The sequence below is a fragment of the Gymnoscopelus braueri genome (genome assembly GCF_963280865.1).
Source record: "Gymnoscopelus braueri genome assembly, chromosome: 20".
NCBI classification, from domain to species: Eukaryota; Metazoa; Chordata; class Actinopteri; order Myctophiformes; family Myctophidae; genus Gymnoscopelus; species Gymnoscopelus braueri.
Window position 1 is genome coordinate 44,531,334 of NC_137622.1, and position 21,452 is coordinate 44,552,785.

General features: G+C 41.5%; 1 protein-coding gene across 1 annotated transcript in view; it reads right to left on the reverse strand.

Moving 5' to 3' along the window:
- naa15a (N-alpha-acetyltransferase 15, NatA auxiliary subunit a) overlaps nt 1-20,078 on the reverse strand; it is a 34,453-nt gene extending 14,375 nt beyond the window's left edge. Inside the window, exons 1-13 of the mRNA XM_080416809.1 lie at nt 19,792-20,078; nt 14,106-14,190; nt 12,727-12,831; nt 11,307-11,464; nt 10,531-10,665; nt 7,441-7,594; nt 6,445-6,564; nt 6,196-6,291; nt 5,559-5,665; nt 4,564-4,636; nt 2,614-2,783; nt 2,257-2,409; nt 1,033-1,161 (exon numbers count right to left, since the gene is read on the reverse strand). Coding sequence (XP_080272935.1) covers nt 1,033-1,161; nt 2,257-2,409; nt 2,614-2,783; nt 4,564-4,636; nt 5,559-5,665; nt 6,196-6,291; nt 6,445-6,564; nt 7,441-7,594; nt 10,531-10,665; nt 11,307-11,464; nt 12,727-12,831; nt 14,106-14,190; nt 19,792-19,845 — 1,539 coding nt within the window. The 5' untranslated portion in view covers nt 19,846-20,078. The remainder of the gene's footprint in view (nt 1-1,032; nt 1,162-2,256; nt 2,410-2,613; nt 2,784-4,563; nt 4,637-5,558; nt 5,666-6,195; nt 6,292-6,444; nt 6,565-7,440; nt 7,595-10,530; nt 10,666-11,306; nt 11,465-12,726; nt 12,832-14,105; nt 14,191-19,791) is intronic.
- Nucleotides 20,079-21,452: the final 1,374 nt, after the last annotated feature.

Consider the following 21,452-nt stretch of genomic DNA (forward strand, 5'->3'; position numbering starts at 1 on the left):
TGATATGCGAGGAGAAAAAACTACAAGGAGAAAATGGAGTTTCAGTTTCGTCATTAGAACGAGGGCCGACGTGATCGGCAAAACCGGATCCCAAATAATTCTGTTTCCGGTCTTCAAACCGGAACCGGAAATGGATCAAAAAATTCCGAAAGTGCACCTGGGGGGGGATCTACGCGAACCGGCGGTTCGCGTAGATCTACGCGATTGGCATTCAATGTGTTAAGGCTTCGTAATAAAAAAGTGCACAGGGCAGAATATGACAAATAACTGAAATATACCAAGAAATTACTGGCATTTTTAATAAATTTTACACTTTTACACAAGAAAGGTAAAAACAGCAGAAATAGCAGATCTACAAGCTTACAACGCTCCGCGAAGTGATGCGTTGTAAGCTTGTAGATCTGCTATTTCTGATGTATTTTTAACGTATGAAAATGTTTCAGAATGGAAACGATGACGACGAATATGACAAAATAATTGCGATTAGACGATTATGCAATAACTGTGACAGGCCTACATCTGGTTCTTTTCAACTACAAGAACTAAGTGAACCGTGTGGTGTTACGTATTGGACAGGTTGTGTGTGTGTGTGTGTTTCCATTACACTATGACACAAGGTTCACACAACATCATTTGGGTCCTGCTCAGGAGCTGCTACAACACTGAGTTCTGGGACCCCACAACCTTTACCCATCTATAAGCTAGTTCACCTTTTTTTATTATTGTTTCTCTTTACAAAGTACTTTGGGGAACTACTAGGTGTACTCGGAAAACTTTTTGTCTGATATTTTGACAAAGTGATTTGGTGTAGAGGAGGAAAATGTCAAATACGTATATACTGTAGGCCTTGAGGGTGTGTGTGTGTGTGTGTGTGTGTGTGTGTGTATACTTGTGAGTATGTGTGTGTATGTGTGCGCGCGCGCGCACGCACGCACGCACGCGCGCACGCACGCACGCACGCGTGTGTGTGTGTGTGTGTGTGTGTGTGTGTGTGTGTGTGACTGTGTGTGCGTGCGTGAGTGCGTCAGTCACCCTCTCTATCTCGTGACACTTCTTCAGGGCTTCTCCCAGCTTGTTCATGGTCTTGTAGGCCACAGCGCACTCTGTCTGGAACCACATGCACTGCATCTCATTCAGGTTCTCCACAGCCGACGCCCCCTCCTGAAACACACATTTTATTATTATTATTAAAAAGAGAACAATGTCTTCTATGTCGGCATGCTAACTTTACAGGAAGACAAAGGCTGTCGTTTCTAATAGCTTGGAATCCCCATCGATGATGTCACTGGTAGGTGAGTTTCTGAACGGTCCACAGTGAAACCAATGAGACACAGTGGCCCTCATGTATCAACGTGCTGTAGACCAAATAATGGTTGTACGGCGAGATCACCGCAACTTTCGGCATTTATCAATATATCCTGACTTTGCCCATTAGCGCAGGGGTCTTCAACGTCTTCAGGCCAAGGACCCCCAGAGATGAAGCAGGGACCCCCCTCTATATTGAATAAAAATGTGTTAAAAATGTTTAACTTGGTCTGCTCTTTTTTTCCCTCTACACCTCTTTGCCAAAAAGAGGTGTTGTGAGCTTGTAGATCTGCTATTTTCAAAATGTACGCTAGGATAGGAAATGTCACTTGGACTTTGTTTCTTTGGCGAAATATAGGCAAAAATATAAGCCGGTTTTTACGCTCCATTGATAAATGAGGGCCAGAGTAAGTCTCATCTTGTACTGAGCATTAATGAGGACCAACAGGCTCTATGAACAGCAGCTCTATTGGAAAGAAATTAGACTTCTTCCTTACTTGGTGTTACCAATTATACTAGAGAAGGCTGTTTTTTTCATTTATTTCCAAGACCTCCATAACTCTGAGTGTAACAAATGGAACCAAATGGACCCGTACGGGTCCATTTGGTTCCATTTGTACACTCTCAGAGTTACACACCCGTAAGGGGTCCATTTGGAACCCCCTCAAGGACCCATGAGGGTCCCTGGACCACACTTTGAGACCCACTGGTGTAGCAGAGTGTTTCCAGTGAGTCAACACCCTGACTCTGTTTGACCAGAATTGAACAGAGCCTTCATTAGTATCATTGTAACAACCAGAATGGAACAGAGCCTTCATTAGTATCATTGGTAACAACCTGTGAAGGAAAGTAAGGAAGAGGCCCCCGGTTTCTTTACAATATGTGTGCTGTGCATAGAGCCTGTTCTATGAAGATAAGGTTCCCTTTGGGTGAGTCAGTGGTAGAACGCACCCTGGTGAACTTGGAGCACATGTCCTCGGCCTCCTTCACCAGACAGGCCTTCAACATGTACTTTGCACACTTGGAGTTGATGAAGCGGTCAGCGGTGTCCAGAGCCTGGGCCTCGTCCATCCACCTGGCTGCTTCCTGGATGTTCCCTGCATGCTGGGGACAGCAACAAAGTACTGTACTTAAGTACAAGTATCTGTAAGCATTCTTCTTTTATGTATATACTCGGATACTACATTTCAAAAACACATATTTTACTTACATGTGTGCGTGTATTTGTGTGTGTGTGTGTGTGTGTGTGTGTGTGTGTGTGTGTGTGTGTGTGTGTGTGTGTGTGTGTGTGTGTGTGTGTGTGTGTACCTTGTAGATCTTAGCCTTGATGAGGAACAGTTCTATAAGGGTAGGCGTGCTGTCGATGGCAGCGTTGATGTAGTCCAACGACAGAGTCTGCTGCCCCCGGTGGTCAAAATGCTGCGCCAAGAAATACTGCACCCATAGGAGGGTGGTGGGGGGCTCCACCTTACCGTCATCTACACACACACACACACACACACACACATACACACACACACACAGTGTTAGAAATACTGCACCCAAAACAGAGTGGTGAGGGGCTCCACCTTACGCTACAATTTACAATGTAGTCATTTATCAGAAGCTCTTTATCCAGAGTGACTTACAATAAACAAGGTAAACACGTACATAGAATACAGAGAGACAGTGTAGTGTCTCAGTAAACTATAGGATCATAGAATACAGAGAGACAGTGTAGTGTCTCAGTAAACTATAGGATCATAGAATACAGAGACAGTGTAGTGTCTCAGTAAACTATAGGATCATAGAATACAGAGACAGTGTAGTGTCTCAGTAAACTATAGGATCATAGAATACAGAGACAGTGTAGTGTCTCAGTAAACTATAGGATCATAGAATACAGAGACAGTGTAGTGTCTCAGTAAACTATAGGATCATAGAATACAGAGACAGTGTAGTGTCTCAGTAAACTATAGGATCATAGAATACAGAGACAGTGTAGTGTCTCAGTAAACTATAGGATCATAGAATACAGAGAGACAGTGTAGTGTCTCAGTAAACTATAGGATCATAGAATACAGAGAGACAGTGTAGTGTCTCAGTAAACTATAGGATCATAGAATACAGAGAGACAGTGTAGTGTCTCAGTAAACTATAGGATCATATAATACAGAGAGACAGTGCAGTGTCTCAGTAAACTATAGGATCATAGAATACAGAGACAGTGTAGTGTCTCAGTAAACTATAGGATCATAGAATACATAGAGACAGTGTAGTGTCTCAGTAAACTATAGGATCATAGAATACAGAGAGACAGTGTAGTGTCTCAGTAAACTATAGGATCATAGAATACAGAGACAGTGTAGTGTCTCAGTAAACTATAGGATCATAGAATACAGAGAGACAGTGTAGTGTCTCAGTAAACTATAGGATCATAGAATACAGAGAGACAGTGTAGTGTCTCAGTAAACTATAGGATCATAGAATACAGAGAGACAGTGTAGTGTCTCAGTAAACTATAGGATCATAGAATACAGAGACAGTGTAGCGTCTCAGTAAACTATAGGATCATAGAATACAGAGACAGTGTAGCGTCTCTGTAAACTATAGGATCATAGAATACAGAGACAGTGTAGTGTCTCAGTAAACTATAGGATCATAGAATACAGAGAGACAGTGTAGCGTCTCTGTAAACTATAGGATCATAGAATACAGAGACAGTGTAGTGTCTCAGTAAACTATAGGATCATAGAATACAGAGAGACAGTGTAGTGTCTCAGTAAACTATAGGATCATAGAATACAGAGAGACAGTGTAGTGTCTCAGTAAACTAGGATCACAGGTAAACTATGAACCTAGACTGAACAATGTACTATAAAAATAATAATATGTACATTGAAAATATAGAAACTATAGGATGCCAGGTCAACAAATTAACCTGGCATCTGTCTAAATAACACATTACATTTTAACCTTTGAATAAGACTGCAAGCTTGTCAAGACTAAGTCAAGTGCTACAGGTTAAGATGGAGTCTGAGGAGGTGAGTCTTCAGATTACGGCAGAAAATTGGGAGTGAATCTGCAGTTCTAACTGTAATGGGGAGTTTGTTCCACAGTTTGGGAGTCAAACTGTGGAAAGTCACACCTGGTGTGACCTTAATTGGAGTACAATTAATTTATTACAGTACATGTATAAACAGTACACAGACCGTGGGAGTATGTGTGTGTTTGACATTAAGGTAAAGTATTATTGAAAGGTAAAGAAATGTCACTCACCGTTTGGACTAAACATTCGACAGCTTTTTAAAGACGTTTCATAACCGACTACTAACTCCTCAATGATTGACACCTGTGTGAGGAGAGAACAAAACAAACTTCACTAAGTGGTAAACCTAGAATATAGTTATTATACTTATATTTAACTTACTAAATAAAAACTATTAAAATGAACGATGTCAAATTAATTAGAAGTAAATAGAATTGCATGTAAAATCATTTAGGTTTTTCCATCATAGTGATGTCATGTATTCGTACCGTAATATCATCTTCTATAAATCAAGGCTTTCTTCATTAATACTGAAAACTAAATAAAAACGAAACTACGACTAGTCAATTCTCAAAACTGAAACTACTGATAAATTATAACTATAACTAAAATCAAATCAAACACCAAACTGGGAAAACTTAATTAAAACTACAGCAGATGAATATTTGAAAACTATAAGAAGTCTTCCTAACAGCACCAAGTCTTCCATACATTGTCTTTGTAATTGTATTACCTTGTCCTTATCATTGTAGAGGGACTTATTATTACCATGTCCTTATCATTGTAGAGGGACTTATTATTATTACCTTGTCCTTATCATTGTAGAGGGACTTATTATTACCATGTCCTTATCATTGTAGAGGGACTTATTATTACCTTGTCCTTATCATTGTAGAGGGACTTATTATTACCATGTCCTTATCATTGTAGAGGGACTTATTATTATTACCATGTCCTTATCATTGTAGAGGGACTTATTATCATTACCATGTCCTTATCATTGTAGAGGGACTTATTATTACCATGTCCTTATCATTGTAGAGGGACTTATTATTATTACCATGTCCTTATCATTGTAGAGGGACTTATTATTATTACCATGTCCTTATCATTGTAGAGGGACTTATTATTACCATGTCCTTATCATTAGAGGGACATATCAATATTATTATTACCTTGTCCTTATCATTGTAGAGGGACATATTAATATTATTATTATTATTACCTTGTCCTTATCATTGTAGAGGGACTTCAGCGTGGTGAACAGAGGAGGACATCCTTTACTCAGGTTCAACCTCAGATAGTGGTCCAAACATTCACCAAACTTCTCCCCTGGAAGAACAAAATATCACATCCTCACTTAAACAGGATATCTGCACAGATGTAACTCAGGCATGCAAACAGTGCAGGGGTGGAAGGTTGGGAATTATTTGGGGGGAACTTAGGGCCCAAAACCAGCTACGTGTTATTCTTAACCTGTATACTTATTGACTTGTATAAGAGAACATGTTGTTTCCCTGTGTGTGTGTAGGTGCAATCTACTTGAGTATATTTTTGGCAGCCTAGTCCACATATGTTGGTTGTAAGAGACTTCCAACAACTTGGGATGCCAAAAAAAGCAGCTAAACGGCTTGCAAAATTCTGTGGAATCTCTTCTTCTATCGGTAGCCGCCAAATATGGCGAAGACGCTGTTATTTGTACCCCTGAAGGGTGTGGGGGTATTTGTACCCCTGAAGGGTGTGGGGGTATTTGTCCATGATTTGCTGACTGTATATTTTTTACAGCACCTTGTAATATTTGTGTCCTTGTATTGTATCTCTTATGTGGACTTAAATAAATGATTAAATGTGTGTGTGTGTACCTGTGAGGAAGTTGAGGGGAAGTCTTCTGGGAACCAGGCCTCTAGGGAACTTCACCCAGGCCTCCTCGTAAATCTTGTGCCGCTCCTCCATGCTAGCTGTAACACACACACACACACACACACACACACACACACACACACACTTATTCAATTATGGAAATAATCGTAAGTTAAAGCCTTATTGACCCTTATACCTATGAATAGTAATGTATGTACAGTATATATGATATAGTTATGAATATGAATTACCAGGTTTCAGAGCTTTCTCCAGGCCCTGGTAATACAACCAGTTCTCAGGGTTCCTCTCCTGCAGTCTCCTGTACACCTCTAGCGCCTCCTCTGGCCGCTCTAGGTTCAGCAGCAACTCTCCTGTAATACACACACGCACACACACACGCACACACAAACACACAAAGTTTCTTTGGTGCTGACTTTGTACCGTTTCCCCCTCTAGACCTATAGTCTGCCCAGCCAGACGATGTGAATGCAGCATAGAGTCTGGAACTGGAGCTATGCTTCCTGAAAGCAGCGCACAGAACGCTGTCATCTGTTTGTCATGTCCCTTCACCAAAATACATGTTTTAAAATATCTTTAAAAACTACTTTTTATAAAAAGCAGCAAGCTGGTAGTCAGTGTGTATGTCTTTATGCCTTGTATTGTTAATGTATAATACATAGGACCACAATGGAAACAAGTCCTCAGGACTCTTTTGTGTTATCCTTTTAACCTTAATGTATGACTGTACCCGTGCCTTAATGTATCACTGTACCTCATGCACTTAGCATTTCTGTCTGATAAAGTATTCAATCAATCAATAGCATGGAATGTGTGCATCTCCTGCATCTTGGCCAGTGCATACTTGTAAAAGAGATTTTGTCTCAATGTATTTTTACTGATTAAATAAAAGGTTCTATATACAGTAGATATGCTTAAAGTCATTTGATTTACTTTAACAGTAAAGATGAAACATAATGTATGTATTTTCAGAGCTTCTGTTGCAGACTGTATGATTTGAACACTACTACTACTAAACTCTTTGCAGATCTACAAGCTCACAATGCAGCTTGTACATCTGCTATTTTCAAATAGCCAGTATAACATAATATATAGGGTTTAAGTGGTTAAAGGGATTTAACTAATTTAGCTGGGGACCCCCTCAAGGACCCCACTGGTTTAAAGCGGTTAAAATAAGACGTAGTGTGTGTGTGTGTGTACACGCGTGTGCGTGCATGTTGACCTCTGACCTCGTGTCTCCTCCACCGCCATCTTGTCACAGATCTGTTTCTGGTAGGTGTTGAGGTGCTCTAGCGCCTCCTTGTGGAGACCTGCCTCCCTCAGCACCTGGTTCTGATACAGCAGTAGCTCACTGTACTCATAGTCCACCTTGTCTGGAGACGTCTATAAACATATAAATATATTATATATATATCACTGTACTCATAGTCCACCTTGTCTGGAGACGTCTGTATGTATATACACATAATACATTATATATATCACTGTACTCATAGTCCACCTTGTCTGGAGACGTCTGTATGTATATACACATAATACATTATATATATCACTGTACTCATAGTCCACCTTGTCTGGAGACGTCTATAAAACATATAAATATATTATATATATATCACTGTACTCATAGTCCACCTTGTCTGGAGACGTCTATAAAACATATAAATATATTATATATATCACTGTACTCATAGTCCACCTTGTCTGGAGACGTCTATAAAACATATAAATATATTATATATATCACTGTACTCATAGACCACCTTGTCTGGAGACGTCTGTATGTACCGTACATACATATACTAGATATTACACACTATACTATATTTTATATATACACTAAGGTTGGACGATATGGCGAACATATTGGCAATCAGCGATTGGATGAGTCCAATCGTCGGTTGTTTTATGGGGCAATATTTGTCATTTTATTTTGAAAATGTAATGGTCTGCCTCCTCCAGAACACAACTCTTAACTCTTTTATTGCCAAAAACGGGAATTCCCGTCCGATGGCTCTATGGCTATCATGGCCACAGACGGAAATGACAAAATTATTAACACATCGACCGCCAGAGGTTAATCTCATAATGTACTCACCAGTGCCAAGGTGTTTTTGTTGTTTTTTTGTTTTTTTCATGTCGCCATAGATCTTGTTAAAATCGTTAAGATTGAGCCGTAAACGGTCTGTTTACATCCGCGACATCTCAACGTATCTCCCAGTGAAAATCACGTGTCAAACGGGGCATCCATGTTGTAGTTAGAGCGGATTACGTTAAACAGTGAAATGCGAGGAGAAAAAACTACAGGAAGAGAATTGAGTTTCAGTTTCGTCTGTAGAATGGGAGCGGACGTGATCGTCAAAACCGGATCCCAAATAATTCTATTTCCGGTCATCAAACCGGAAACGGAAGTGGATAAAAAAAAATCCGAAAGTGAACCCGGACCGCGCATGCGCGAAAAGACCGTGGACCGTAGGGCTACGGTCTCGGCGCTTAACAGTTGGATTTAACGGACCGTAGGACTACGTTCTTGGCGGTTAATGTGTTAAAATAAATAAATAATTATATATATATATTTTTTTGGTCTTGTTTTTTATTGTTTATCTCAAAGGAACTAGGAGATAACGCTATCCAAAAAATTGCTGCTCCATTCACTTCAATGTTAAAAAACAAACGGAGGAAAAATGCACCTTTTTCGTGGCACTGGGACGACACAGTCTGAAATAAGTGTGGCAACGAAAGAGTTAAATGTAAAGCAGTGAAAAATGTTAATCAATTTGGGCTGTTCTAATTATTACAATTTTCGTTCTTGTTGCACTGATTTCCGACAACGACAAGTCTAACAAACCAGCTGTCCTGGACCGGTGTCCCCGGTAGGCTGCTCAAATGGAGCGGAGGAGAGCGGAAGAAAGAGGGAATAGCTTGTATAGCTAGTCATCTGTTTATCAGCTACTGAGAGCAAAGACGTGTTTATATTTTCAAAGACGAGCCATAAAAACTCAAAATGAAAGTAAACTCATTATAGTAGCTGGTTTCTATAATCCAAATCCCATTACAATCTTGACAACGCAGGAACGCATGTAAAATAACAGATCTACAAGCTCACAACACGTCGTGGACGCAACGCATTGCGAGCTTATAGATCTGCTATTTTCGACACGTGGCCCGCTGTACGACGATGTATCCACCTGTTTCCGCGGGAATTTACTGGAGCAAAAATCCTGTGTGGGAAACATCCTGCGGGGGGACCGGAAGTAGGAAATAGCCGCTCAGTGTGTTTACATTTGCCAGCAGAACGTAGCTCGTTCGCAGCTGGCGAACGGGCCTTTTGCATGTAGTTGAAGCGCAAGGGGGCGGGGGGGCTGTGCATGGGGAGAGAGTCAGCGCACTGAAGTCAAGGCACACTACAGACTACTGTGTTGTTGACAGACAACGGATGCACGCTTATTATGAGAAACAACACAAATAAAACATGGCAAAACAGTTGCGTGCATTAGTGCAAGATGAGGGTAAAGGAAACATTCAGTCTAAATGTCCAGTAATTCGCACGCGAAAAGGAAACATTAATGTCCAGTTTGCTAATCCACAACTACTGTGCCAGATAATCACCAAGAGAGTTAAAAAAGAAAAAACGTTTCAGTCATTCAGTCCGACTTCACTGTAGCCTATAGTAGCCTTTTCATAAATTATATTTGTATTAGGCTGTCCTAAGAGTTTATAATATTTAGAGAAATGTAAGGTTTCAAATACAAAAGTATTGGTAGTAGTTGCTGGACATTTAGACTGAATGTTTCATTTATCCTCATCTTGCGCTAATGCACGCAACTGTTTTGCCAGGTTTTATTTGTGTTGTTTCTCATAAGCGTGCATCCGTTGTCCGTCAACAACACAGTAGTCTGTGCCTTGACTTCAGTGCGCTGACTCTCTCCCCCCCCGCCCCCCGCCCCCTTGCGCTTCAACTACATGCAAAAGGCCCGTTCGCAGTACAGCTACGTTCTGCTGGCAAATGTAAACACACTGAGCCGCTATTTCCTACTTCCGGTTTCCCACACAGGATTTTTGCTCCAGTAAATTCCCGCGGAAACAGGTGTATAAATTTAATTGAGGAGCGGAGCTGTGCTTCTCACACTATTTAATTTTCTACTGTGAATATATCGGCGGTGGACGATATTTGGGCTGACGGTGGCCGATAGGAATATATTTTGGCATATCGCACAACCTCAATAGGCTAGCCTAGATGGAATCCAAATGACAGAGATCCGCCGCCACAACAACAACTTTAACCCATGGCAGTTGGATGCGCAGAGACGTCCTCGTACCTGTTGCGTTTTACGGAACTCTTCTACGATCTTGGCTGCCATCTCAAAGTCCTCCAGCAGGTGGTAGGCCACGGCGTAGCCGATCCACGAGGCGCGCTGCGCCGGACGCAGCTGTAACAGCTGGTACCTGGTCTCCTGGAGAGAGAGAGAGACCACACACACACACACACGCACGCAGTCATATTTAGGGGTGCAATCGATTTCACACATTATGAAAAATAATCGATACAGATAGCAGCATTGTAGGCAGCATCGACAACTTTTCCAATACTGGTATCAGAACAAGTGTGATTCTTACCCAGTACCCCTGGCTCTCTTATTGCTTATCATTATTCTGAATAACATGTTCCTAAACTAATGATGCAACATGTTGTTGAGAAATCACTGTGCACACACACACACAGCACAACCTGCACGATTGTAGCATAATATACTGTAGATAATTAATCCCCTTATGCGAAATGTAGCCGTGTTCTTTTTCTAGATCCTACTCTTTTACATTAAAATTGTTTTCAGTCCCAAATATAACGGTTAAATAAATATAATTTAACCGTTGTTATGCTACGTTTATGCACCTGCTTGTCATTCATTCATAATGTCCGTTGTTTTTATCAGATGTCCGATAAACTGTAATCATTCTGGACATGATGACCGGGAGTTTAAAATCCTAGCGTGACCTCTGGTGTGTGTGTGTGTGTGTGTGTGTGTGTGTGTGTGTGTGTGTGTGTGTGTGTGTGTGTGTGTGTGTGTGTGTGTGTGTGTGTGTGTGTAATTACCCGGTATCCCTCCAGGTCTCTCATCTGGACCTGCAGTAGACTCAGGTCTCTGAGGATCTGCAGGTTGTCCTTGTCCCACTTCAGAGCGTTACGGTAACACTTGATGGCCTCGTCGTACTTCTTATCGCTGCGCTGCAGCAGACCGTACACATGCCAGCCTGGAGGGGGCGCTGGTCAGGGAGCTAACGCTAATGATAGCTGGGTTCACACTGGATGCTACAACGCTACAAAGCTACAGGAATTAAAGTGTGTGTGGTAAATGCTAGGTGGTTAGGTGTGTGTGCGATAAACACTAGGTGGTAAGCTGTGTGTGGTAGATGCTAGGTGTTAAGGTGTGTGTGGTAGATGCTAGGTGTTAAACTGTGTGTAGTCGTTGCTAGGTGGTAAGGTAACACTAGGTGAAGGATACAGACGTGACTCTAGGTGTTAAGCTGTGTGTAGTAAATGCTAGGTGGTAAGGTAACACTAGGTGAAGGATACAGACGTGACTCTAGGTGTTAAGGTGTGTGTAGTAAATGCTAGGTGGTAAGGTAACACTAGGTGTTAAGGTGTGTGTAGTAGATGCTAGGTGGTAAGGTAACACTAGGTGTTAAGCTGTGTGTGGTAGATGCTAGGTGGTAAGGTAACACTAGGTGTTAAGCGGTGTGTAGTAGATGCTAGGTGGTAAGGTAACACTAGGTGTTAAGCTGTGTGTGGTAGATGCTAGGTGGTAAGGTAACACTAGGTGTTAAGCTGTGTGTGGTAGATGCTAGGTGGTAAGGTAACACTAGGTGGTGAAGGATACAGACGTGACTCTAGGTGTTAAGCTGTGTGTAGTAAATGCTAGGTGGTAAGGTAACACTAGGTGTTAAGCGGTGTGTAGTAGATGCTAGGTGGTAAGGTAACACTAGGTGTTAAGCTGTGTGTGGTAGATGCTAGGTGGTAAGGTAACACTAGGTGGTGAAGGATACAGACATGACTCTAGGTGTTAAGCTGTGTGTAGTAAATGCTAGGTGGTAAGGTAACACTAGGTGGTGAAGGATACAGACGTGACTCTAGGTGTTAAGCTGTGTGTAGTAAATGCTAGGTGGTAAGGTAACACTAGGTGTTAAGCGGTGTGTAGTAGATGCTAGGTGGTAAGGTAACACTAGGTGTTAAGCTGTGTGTGGTAGATGCTAGGTGGTAAGGTAACACTAGGTGTTAAGCTGTGTGTAGTAAATGCTAGGTGGTAAGGTAACACTAGGTGTTAAGCTGTGTGTGGTAGATGCTAGGTGGTAAGGTAACACTAGGTGTTACGGTGTGTGTAGTAGATGCTAGGTGGTAAGGTAACACTAGGTGTTAAGCGGTGTGTGGTAGATGCTAGGTGGTAAGGTAACACTAGGTGTTAAGCTGTGTGTGGTAGATGCTAGGTGGTAAGGTAACACTAGGTGGTGAAGGATACAGACATGACTCTTCAGGTCGTTCCTCAGGCCTCGTCTCACCAGCTCATAGGCCTCCTCCTTCTTACCCAGACAGTTAAGGGTTAAACCCTTCATGGCCAGAGTCTCTGTTGGACAGACAGACAGACAGACAGACAGACAGACAGACAGACAGACAGACAGACAGACAGACAGACAGACAGACAGACAGACAGACAGACAGACAGACAGACAGAGGAGGATGTTGGTGATTTAATTGCACAGTAAATGTTTCAGATGACATCATAAGCTTTTATCCTGACTGTTCATTTATAATGATACATTTATAATGATACATTTATAATGATACATTTAGACCTTGCTCTCAGTGGAACCCACTAAAGGAAACCCTGAGGGTCACACACACACACACACACACACACACGATGGTGCGTAACTTTTTTATCTGGTATTCTATTCATAGTATCATTTACATTCATTTAATCCTGCGTACGCAATAACACTTGTGTTACTTCCTTTCACAACTCTGTTATGTAAACTGAGGCAAGAGAAGTGTTGAAATTCCAGCCAAAGAAAAGTCCTTTATCCCACAAACTCTACAGAGTGGTCCTTTATTTATCCCACAAACTCTACAGAGTGGTCCTTTATTTATCCACATACTATAAAGAGTGGTCCTTTATTTATCCACATACTATAAAGAGTGGTCCTTTATTTATCCACATACTCTAAACTTTAAGAGTGGTCCTTTATTTATCCACATACTCTAAACTTTAAGAGTGGTCCTTTATTTATCCACATACTGTAAACTTTAAGAGTGGTCCTTTATTTATCCACACACTCTAAATTTTTAAGAGTGGTCCCTTTCACTGCTTCTAGCTGTAGTGAAGACAGATATTCTGCCCATGTCAGAGTTCTAGAGGTGGCACTCACTTCCAGTTGGCGTTTATTCACTATCATTTCTCCCAAAGCCTCCTAACTAACCACACATTAAGTGCATTAGATTCAACACTTTGTTACATGTAATCACTTAAACCCTATGTGCTATAAGCTTTCCATGCGTAGTGATGGGAACAATGCATTGTGAGCTTGTATAGAGGGGGGGGGGGGGGGCAAACAATTTTGTTAACAAAATTACAGGCAAACCATTTAGGAAATGGTTTGCCTGTAATGACATGACATGCCCAAAATACAGACGCCAAGAGTTCATGTGGTTAATATACTGGTGAATATTTCACATGTTGTGATGTTATTGTGTAATAAACGGTTTCTGAGGAAATAAAATACTATATGTATTCCCCCAGAAAAGAGTATGTCTGGCTCCATGTTAAACAATACATACAATACTTTTCTCCCACCCATGTACACAAAGGTAAAAGGAGGGATCCAGGCCGGCAGCTCTTACCTCCGTGTTCTGCAAACTTTGGGTTGGAGAGGATCTGTTTGCAGAACTTGAGTCCATTTCTGTATTGCTTGTGTTCGTAACATCTCTGCAAACACAATGACAAGACATTAACCCATTTACACCTGAGTCTAAAAACGCCTTCTAAATCCTGACCTACGTTTTCTGAAAAACTTCAGATTTTAATTAAAAACTTTCAAAAATATATATGTTACGTTGTTTAAAAAAAAGGTTACACAAAGGGGTTCCCGGATTGAAAGGTATAACAATGTATTGGTGTTCCAGGTCTAAATCAATACATTTCTGTATTGCTTGTGTTCATAACATACCTGCAACCACAATGACATTTTACAAAAAGTGTGGAAGTGTGGAGCCTGTTGAAAATCCAGACACCTGAGGCCAAAGCCAGTGATGCACTGAACCTGAGCTCAACTGCATGCACATTTACTGTTACTCTGCATGTACATTTACTATTACTATCTATGCATGTACACATTTACTATTACTATCTATGCATGTACACATTTACTATTACTATCTATGCATGTACACATTTACCATTACTATCTATGCATGTACACATTTACTATTACTATCTATGCATGTACACATTTACTATTACTATCTATGCATGTACACATTTACTATTACTATCTATGCATGTACATTTACTGTTACTCTACTACGGTTTGAATGCCGATACTGTGGCCAGTGAGTTTGAACATTGTTAACCCGGTGAGTCCCATTGAGAATATAAGCGCTCTTGTTTTGATGGAGCCCTGGCCAAGATACCAGCAATCAAGATGCTGTAAACATAAACATTACAAACGCACGTATAGCAAACTAAACACACAGCAGGAACTCACAGAATGATATGCCTGCAAGATGGACAAGGAAACTGAATCTAGCCCAGGATACAGTTACACATTCCAATATAGTCTGCCTGCCACCAAACCCTTCACTACGAGCCCTAATAGGGATCAGATCATCTCATCGTCTGCAAGTGGTTCCAGGCTCTTCAGGGACAGCAGATCTACAAGCTCACAGCGCGGCACCGAGTGCCGCGCTATGAGCTTGTAGATCTGCTATTTTTGAAAAAATCGTGAAAATGTGTGCAAATCTTTGAATATATATATTTTTTTTTTAAAGCGAACATTTTAACTCAAATCTTTTCTTTTGGGGAATTCTACAAATATCTTCTAAATCCTAAAAAAAAAACGTATGTTGCTATAGTATCAGTGGTTCTCAAACGTTTACATGTAAAGGACCCCCAAAATTATATGTATTTGGCCACGGAACCCCATCTCAAAATATGCTGTTCCAGGGACCCCCCAGAAGCAAAGATTTTAGTTACAAATGTTCGCTTTAAAAATATATTATGTTCAAAGATTTGCACACATTTTCACGATTTTTCAAAAATAGCAGATCTACAAGCTCATAGCGCGGCACTCGGTGCCGCGCTATGAGCTTGTAGATCAGCTATTTTTGAATAGCCAAAGACATCTTAAAATGACACACAGATGCGTTCCAGGTCTTAATGGGTTAAAGCTGAACTTAAAGCCCAGCATCTCAATTCTGATGAAAACTCTGGCAGAAAATAGTGCTCAAAGCTATGAGCTTGTGGCTCACAGTCACAGCGGATACTATTTTTTGGCCATTTTGAAAAAGATTATATTAACAAGTTGTGGGAAACAGTTTAATCTGCAACACAATGTTATACAATATGTAATGGGGGGTCCCTGCTTCATCACTCTCTCAGCTAAGGGGTCCTTGGCCTGACAAACGTTGAAGAGCCCTTATCTATAGAAGAACAGTGGTTCTTGTCTATAGAAGAACAGTGGTTCTTGTCTATAGAAGAACAGTGGTTCTTGTCAGTTTGATTAGCAGCTTGCTGGAGGAATTTTTACAGCAAAATGTGGTCGTGTTGTTCTGTTAAAACACTGAACACATGTCCATCACAGTCCTGTCAACTCTGTTTAAACACTGAACACATGTCCATCACAGTCCTGTCAACTCTGTTTAAACACTGAACACATGTCCATCACAGACCTGTCAAAACACTGAACACATCCATCACAGACCTGTCAACTGTTTAAACACTGAACACATGTCCATCACAGTCCTGTCAACTCTGTTTAAACACTGAACACATGTCCATCACAGACCTGTCAACTCTGTTTAAACACTGAACACATGTCCATCACAGTCCTGTCAACTCTGTTTAAACACTGAACACATGTCCATCACAGTCCTGTCAACTCTGTTTAAACACTGAACACATGTCCATCACAGTCCTGTCAACTCTGTTTAAACACTGAACACATGTCCATCACAGTCCTGTCAACTCTGTTAAAACACTGAACACATGTCCATCACAGTCCTGTCAACTCTGTTAAAACACTGAACACATGTCCATCACAGTCCTGTCAACTCTGTTTAAACACTGAACACATGTCCATCACAGTCCTGTCAACTCTGTTTAAACACTGAACACATGTCCATCACAGTCCTGTCAACTCTGTTTAAACACTGAACACATGTCCATCACAGTCCTGTCAACTCTGTTTAAACACTGAACACATGTCCATCACAGACCTGTCAACTATGTTAAAACACTGAACACATGTCCATCACAGTCCTGTCAACTCTGTTTAAACACTGAACACATGTCCATCACAGACCTGTCAACTCTGTTAAAACACTGAACACATGTCCATCACAGTCCTGTCAACTCTGTTTAAACACTGAACACATGTCCATCACAGTCCTGTCAACTCTGTTTAAACACTGAACACATGTCCATCACAGACCTGTCAACTCTGTTAAAACACTGAACACATGTCCATCACAGTCCTGTCAACTCTGTTAAAACACTGAACACATGTCCATCACAGTCCTGTCAACTCTGTTTAAACACTGAACACATGTCCATCACAGACCTGTCAACTCTGTTAAAACACTGAACACATGTCCATCACAGTCCTGTCAACTCTGTTTAAACACTGAACACATGTCCATCACAGTCCTGTCAACTCTGTTAAAACACTGAACACATGTCCATCACAGTCCTGTCAACTCTGTTTAAACACTGAACACATGTCCATCACAGTCCTGTCAACTCTGTTTAAACACTGAACACATGTCCATCACAGACCTGTCAACTCTGTTAAAACACTGAACACATGTCCATCACAGTCCTGTCAACTATGTTAAAACACTGAACACATGTCCATCACAGACCTGTCAACTCTGTTTAAACACTGAACACATGTCCATCAAAGTCCTGTCAACTCTGTTAAAACACTGAACACATGTCAATCACAGACCTGTCAACTCTGTTAAAACACTGAACACATGTCCATCACACACCTGTCAACTCTGTTAAAACACTGAACACATGTCCATCACACACCTGTCAACTCAAAACACTGAACACATGTCCATCACAGTCCTGTCAACTCTGTTCAAACACTGAACACATGTCCATCACACACCTGTCAACTCAAAACACTGAACACATGTCCATCACAGACCTGTCAAAACACTGAACACATGTCCATCACAGACCTGTCAAAACACTGAACACATGTCCATCACAGTCCTGTCAACTGTTTAAACACTGAACACATGTCCATCACAGTCCTGTCAACTCTGTTTAAACACTGAACACATGTCCATCACACACCTGTCAACTGTGTCAAAACACTGAACACATGTCCATCACAGACCTGTCAACTCTGTTAAAACACATGTCCATCACAGACCTGTCAACTGTTTAAACACGGAACACATGTCCATCACAGACCTGTCAACTCTGTTAAAACACTGAACACATGTCCATCACAGTCCTGTCAACTCTGTTAAAACACTGAACACATGTCCATCACAGTCCTGTCAACTCTGTTTAAACACTGAACACATGTCCATCACAGTCCTGTCAACTCTGTTTAAACACTGAACACATGTCCATCACAGTCCTGTCAACTCTGTTAAAACACTGAACACATGTCCATCACAGTCCTGTCAACTCTGTTTAAACACTGAACACATGTCCATCACAGACCTGTCAACTAAGTTAAAACACTGAACACATGTCCATCACAGACCTGTCAACTCTGTTTAAACACTGAACACATGTCCATCACAGTCCTGTCAACTCTGTTTAAACACATGTCCATCACAGACCTGTTAACTCTGTTTAAACACTCAACACATGTCCATCACAGTCCTGTCAACTGTTTAAACACTGAACACATGTCCATCACAGACCTGTCAACTCTGTTAAAACACTGAACACATGTCCATCACAGTCCTGTCAACTCTGTTTAAACACTGAACACATGTCCATCACAGTCCTGTCAACTCTGTTTAAACACTGAACACATGTCCATCACAGACCTGTCAACTATGTTAAAACACTGAACACATGTCCATCACAGTCCTGTCAACTATGTTAAAACACTGAACACATGTCCATCACAGACCTGTCAACTCTGTTTAAACACTGAACACATGTCCATCACAGTCCTGTCAACTCTGTTTAAACACTGAACACATGTCCATCACAGTCCTGTCAACTCTGTTTAAACACTGAACACATGTCCATCACAGTCCTGTCAACTCTGTTTAAACACTGAACACATGTCCATCACAGACCTGTCAACTATGTTAAAACACTGAACACATGTCCATCACAGTCCTGTCAACTATGTTAAAACACTGAACACATGTCCATCACAGACCTGTCAACTCTGTTTAAACACTGAACACATGTCCATCACAGTCCTGTCAACTCTGTTTAAACACTGAACACATGTCCATCACAGACCTGTCAACTCTGTTTAAACACTGAACACATGTCCATCACAGTCCTGTCAACTCTGTTTAAACACTGAACACATGTCCATCACAGACCTGTCAGCTCTGTTTAAACAATGAACACATGTCCATCACAGACCTGTCAGCTATGTCAAAACACTGAACACATATCCATCACAGTCCTGTCAGCTCTGTTTAAACACTGAACACATGTCCATCACAGACATGAGAACTGTTTAAACACTGAACACATACATGTCCATCACAGACCTGTCAACTCTGTCAAAACACTGAACACATGTCCATCACAGACCTGTCAGCTCTGTTTAAACACTGAACACATACATGTCCATCACAGACCTGTCAACTCTGTTTAAACAATCATCATGTCAGAGTTGTGTGTTGATTGAATGAAGCTTTACAACAACAACCATGGAGACACAATGACTCCATGGATGCTCCAGTGTTATGCTTTGGTTTTGTTGTAGCCGGTTCACAGTAACAAAAAAAAGTAACGACACGAGTAACGAGGAGTCTGTAACGTTACACTACTTTTTTATTTAACCATCCCGTTACTTTAACAGACATTTAAACACTTCACTACAAAAGTGAAACCGCTCGGCACTTAAACGGGGCTCAACTTTAAAAACAGGCGTGTTAGCGAACAGGCTAACGGCGTCACGTCGAAATCGGCGACCTATCGAAATAGGTTGCCCTACCGTCCAAAACGCAGCCCCAACCGGGAGGCGTCACACAGTTCGATAGGCTAACCAATGTCGGTGTGGCTAGCCGAGTTAGCTAAGCTAAGCTAAGCAAAAGAAATGACTGTTGATGTTAGCATTAGCCGCCGGGCTAGCGGGTTTAGTCGTACCAGAATCCTCTTGAACAGAGCGTTCTCTTTGGGCGGCAGAGTGACCGACGGCATGGTGAGCAGGCTGGGTGCTCTGCGGGGCTGGGCCTCCTCTCCTCCGGGCTGTGTGTGCGCGGTGTGTCGGTGTCTCCGCTCCTCCTCTGCTCCTCCTCTCTCACGTGGTGAGAAGAACCAGGGCCTCAGTGCTCTCTCTGGGCTGACAGACACACACACACACACACACACACACACACACACACACACACACACACACACACACACACACACACACACACACACACACACACACACACACACACACACACACACACACACACACACACACACAGAGCAAAATGGCCGCGGCCTGCAGGCTGCTTCTCCTCCGGGTCAAACTGTCAGAGCAGCACCGGGGTACAGCGTCCATTCACCTCCAATGCATGTCTGCATCCGTATCCGGTCTGACTGGAGCGGATACGGAAACGGTACTTGTGCGCTGGCATGTATGGCCCCCAGTTCCAATTGTTTGTTTGATTGATTGAATACTTTATTAGCGGTTTGGGGGGGGAAATCACAGGAAAGGTCAGATAAGAGGATTTTAAAACCCAAGAAAGCAATATGGCTTGTTTCCATTGAGTCCTTTGTACAGTACTCAATTCATCAAAACATTTAATGTCAAACAAATATACAATAGGCTGCTATGCAAAACATCATATAAATAGATTAGAAATCAAATACAAAATATGTTCAGTAAACAGTTCGGGCCTGTAAGTTCTCTTTTAGAGCGGTTTTGAGAAGCGTTTCAATATTATTATTAAACAAAAAAGGACGATACTCCACGAGCATGACAACACATAGGGTACAACACCACATATAGACACAAAGACAAAAGGAAGACAAATCATTTTCACACAAACTACAGTTTAATATAATCATCACAATATTGCTGCCAACAACATACAGCTCAGCCATTTGTATCCATCCCCTCCCTCCCAATCAGTTTGACGTCTAACTGGCATCCTCCGTCCCTTCAATACACACCACATTTGACCACTCATCCCCTATATATAATAATAATAATAATAATAATAATAATGATGGAGCTGTTTTTCCCTATCACCCAAACAAAGTACCAGACACTTTCATAAAGAGGCGACAAAGAAAAACCAGACTCAGAACACAGGCAGCCATTGGGTATAGTGAAATATCTTGTATTAACAGACAGAGAGATATGGAAGGTTACAGTATCACAGGTATTAACGCATCATCGGTCGTCGTCTCTCTGAAGTTTAACAGAGAAAGCACTGGACTTTAACAGCGTCCGTTAACATAAACATATGACATCATGGAAGACAGATCAAGCGTCCAGCCGTTGGAGGTGTCATCTTGCCATTGGTGGAGAGTGATGATGCTAGTTGTCGTCAGATGAAGATGAGGATGGTAGATGATGAAGATGATGATGATGGTGTGACAGTTTATCTTTGGACAAACAGCGTCCACATGTCTGGGTCAACACGTTGACCTCGGCTCTGACCGGTCACTGGTCAGTGGTGATTTCGTGACACTGAAGGAAGGGTTAGCGTAGAAAAGAACACCGATATAGTGTTCTCAAAACAACAGATAGCCACAGAAAGCCTGTAGCTAGTTTGACCTTGCATAGACACAGAGAGAATAGGAGTACA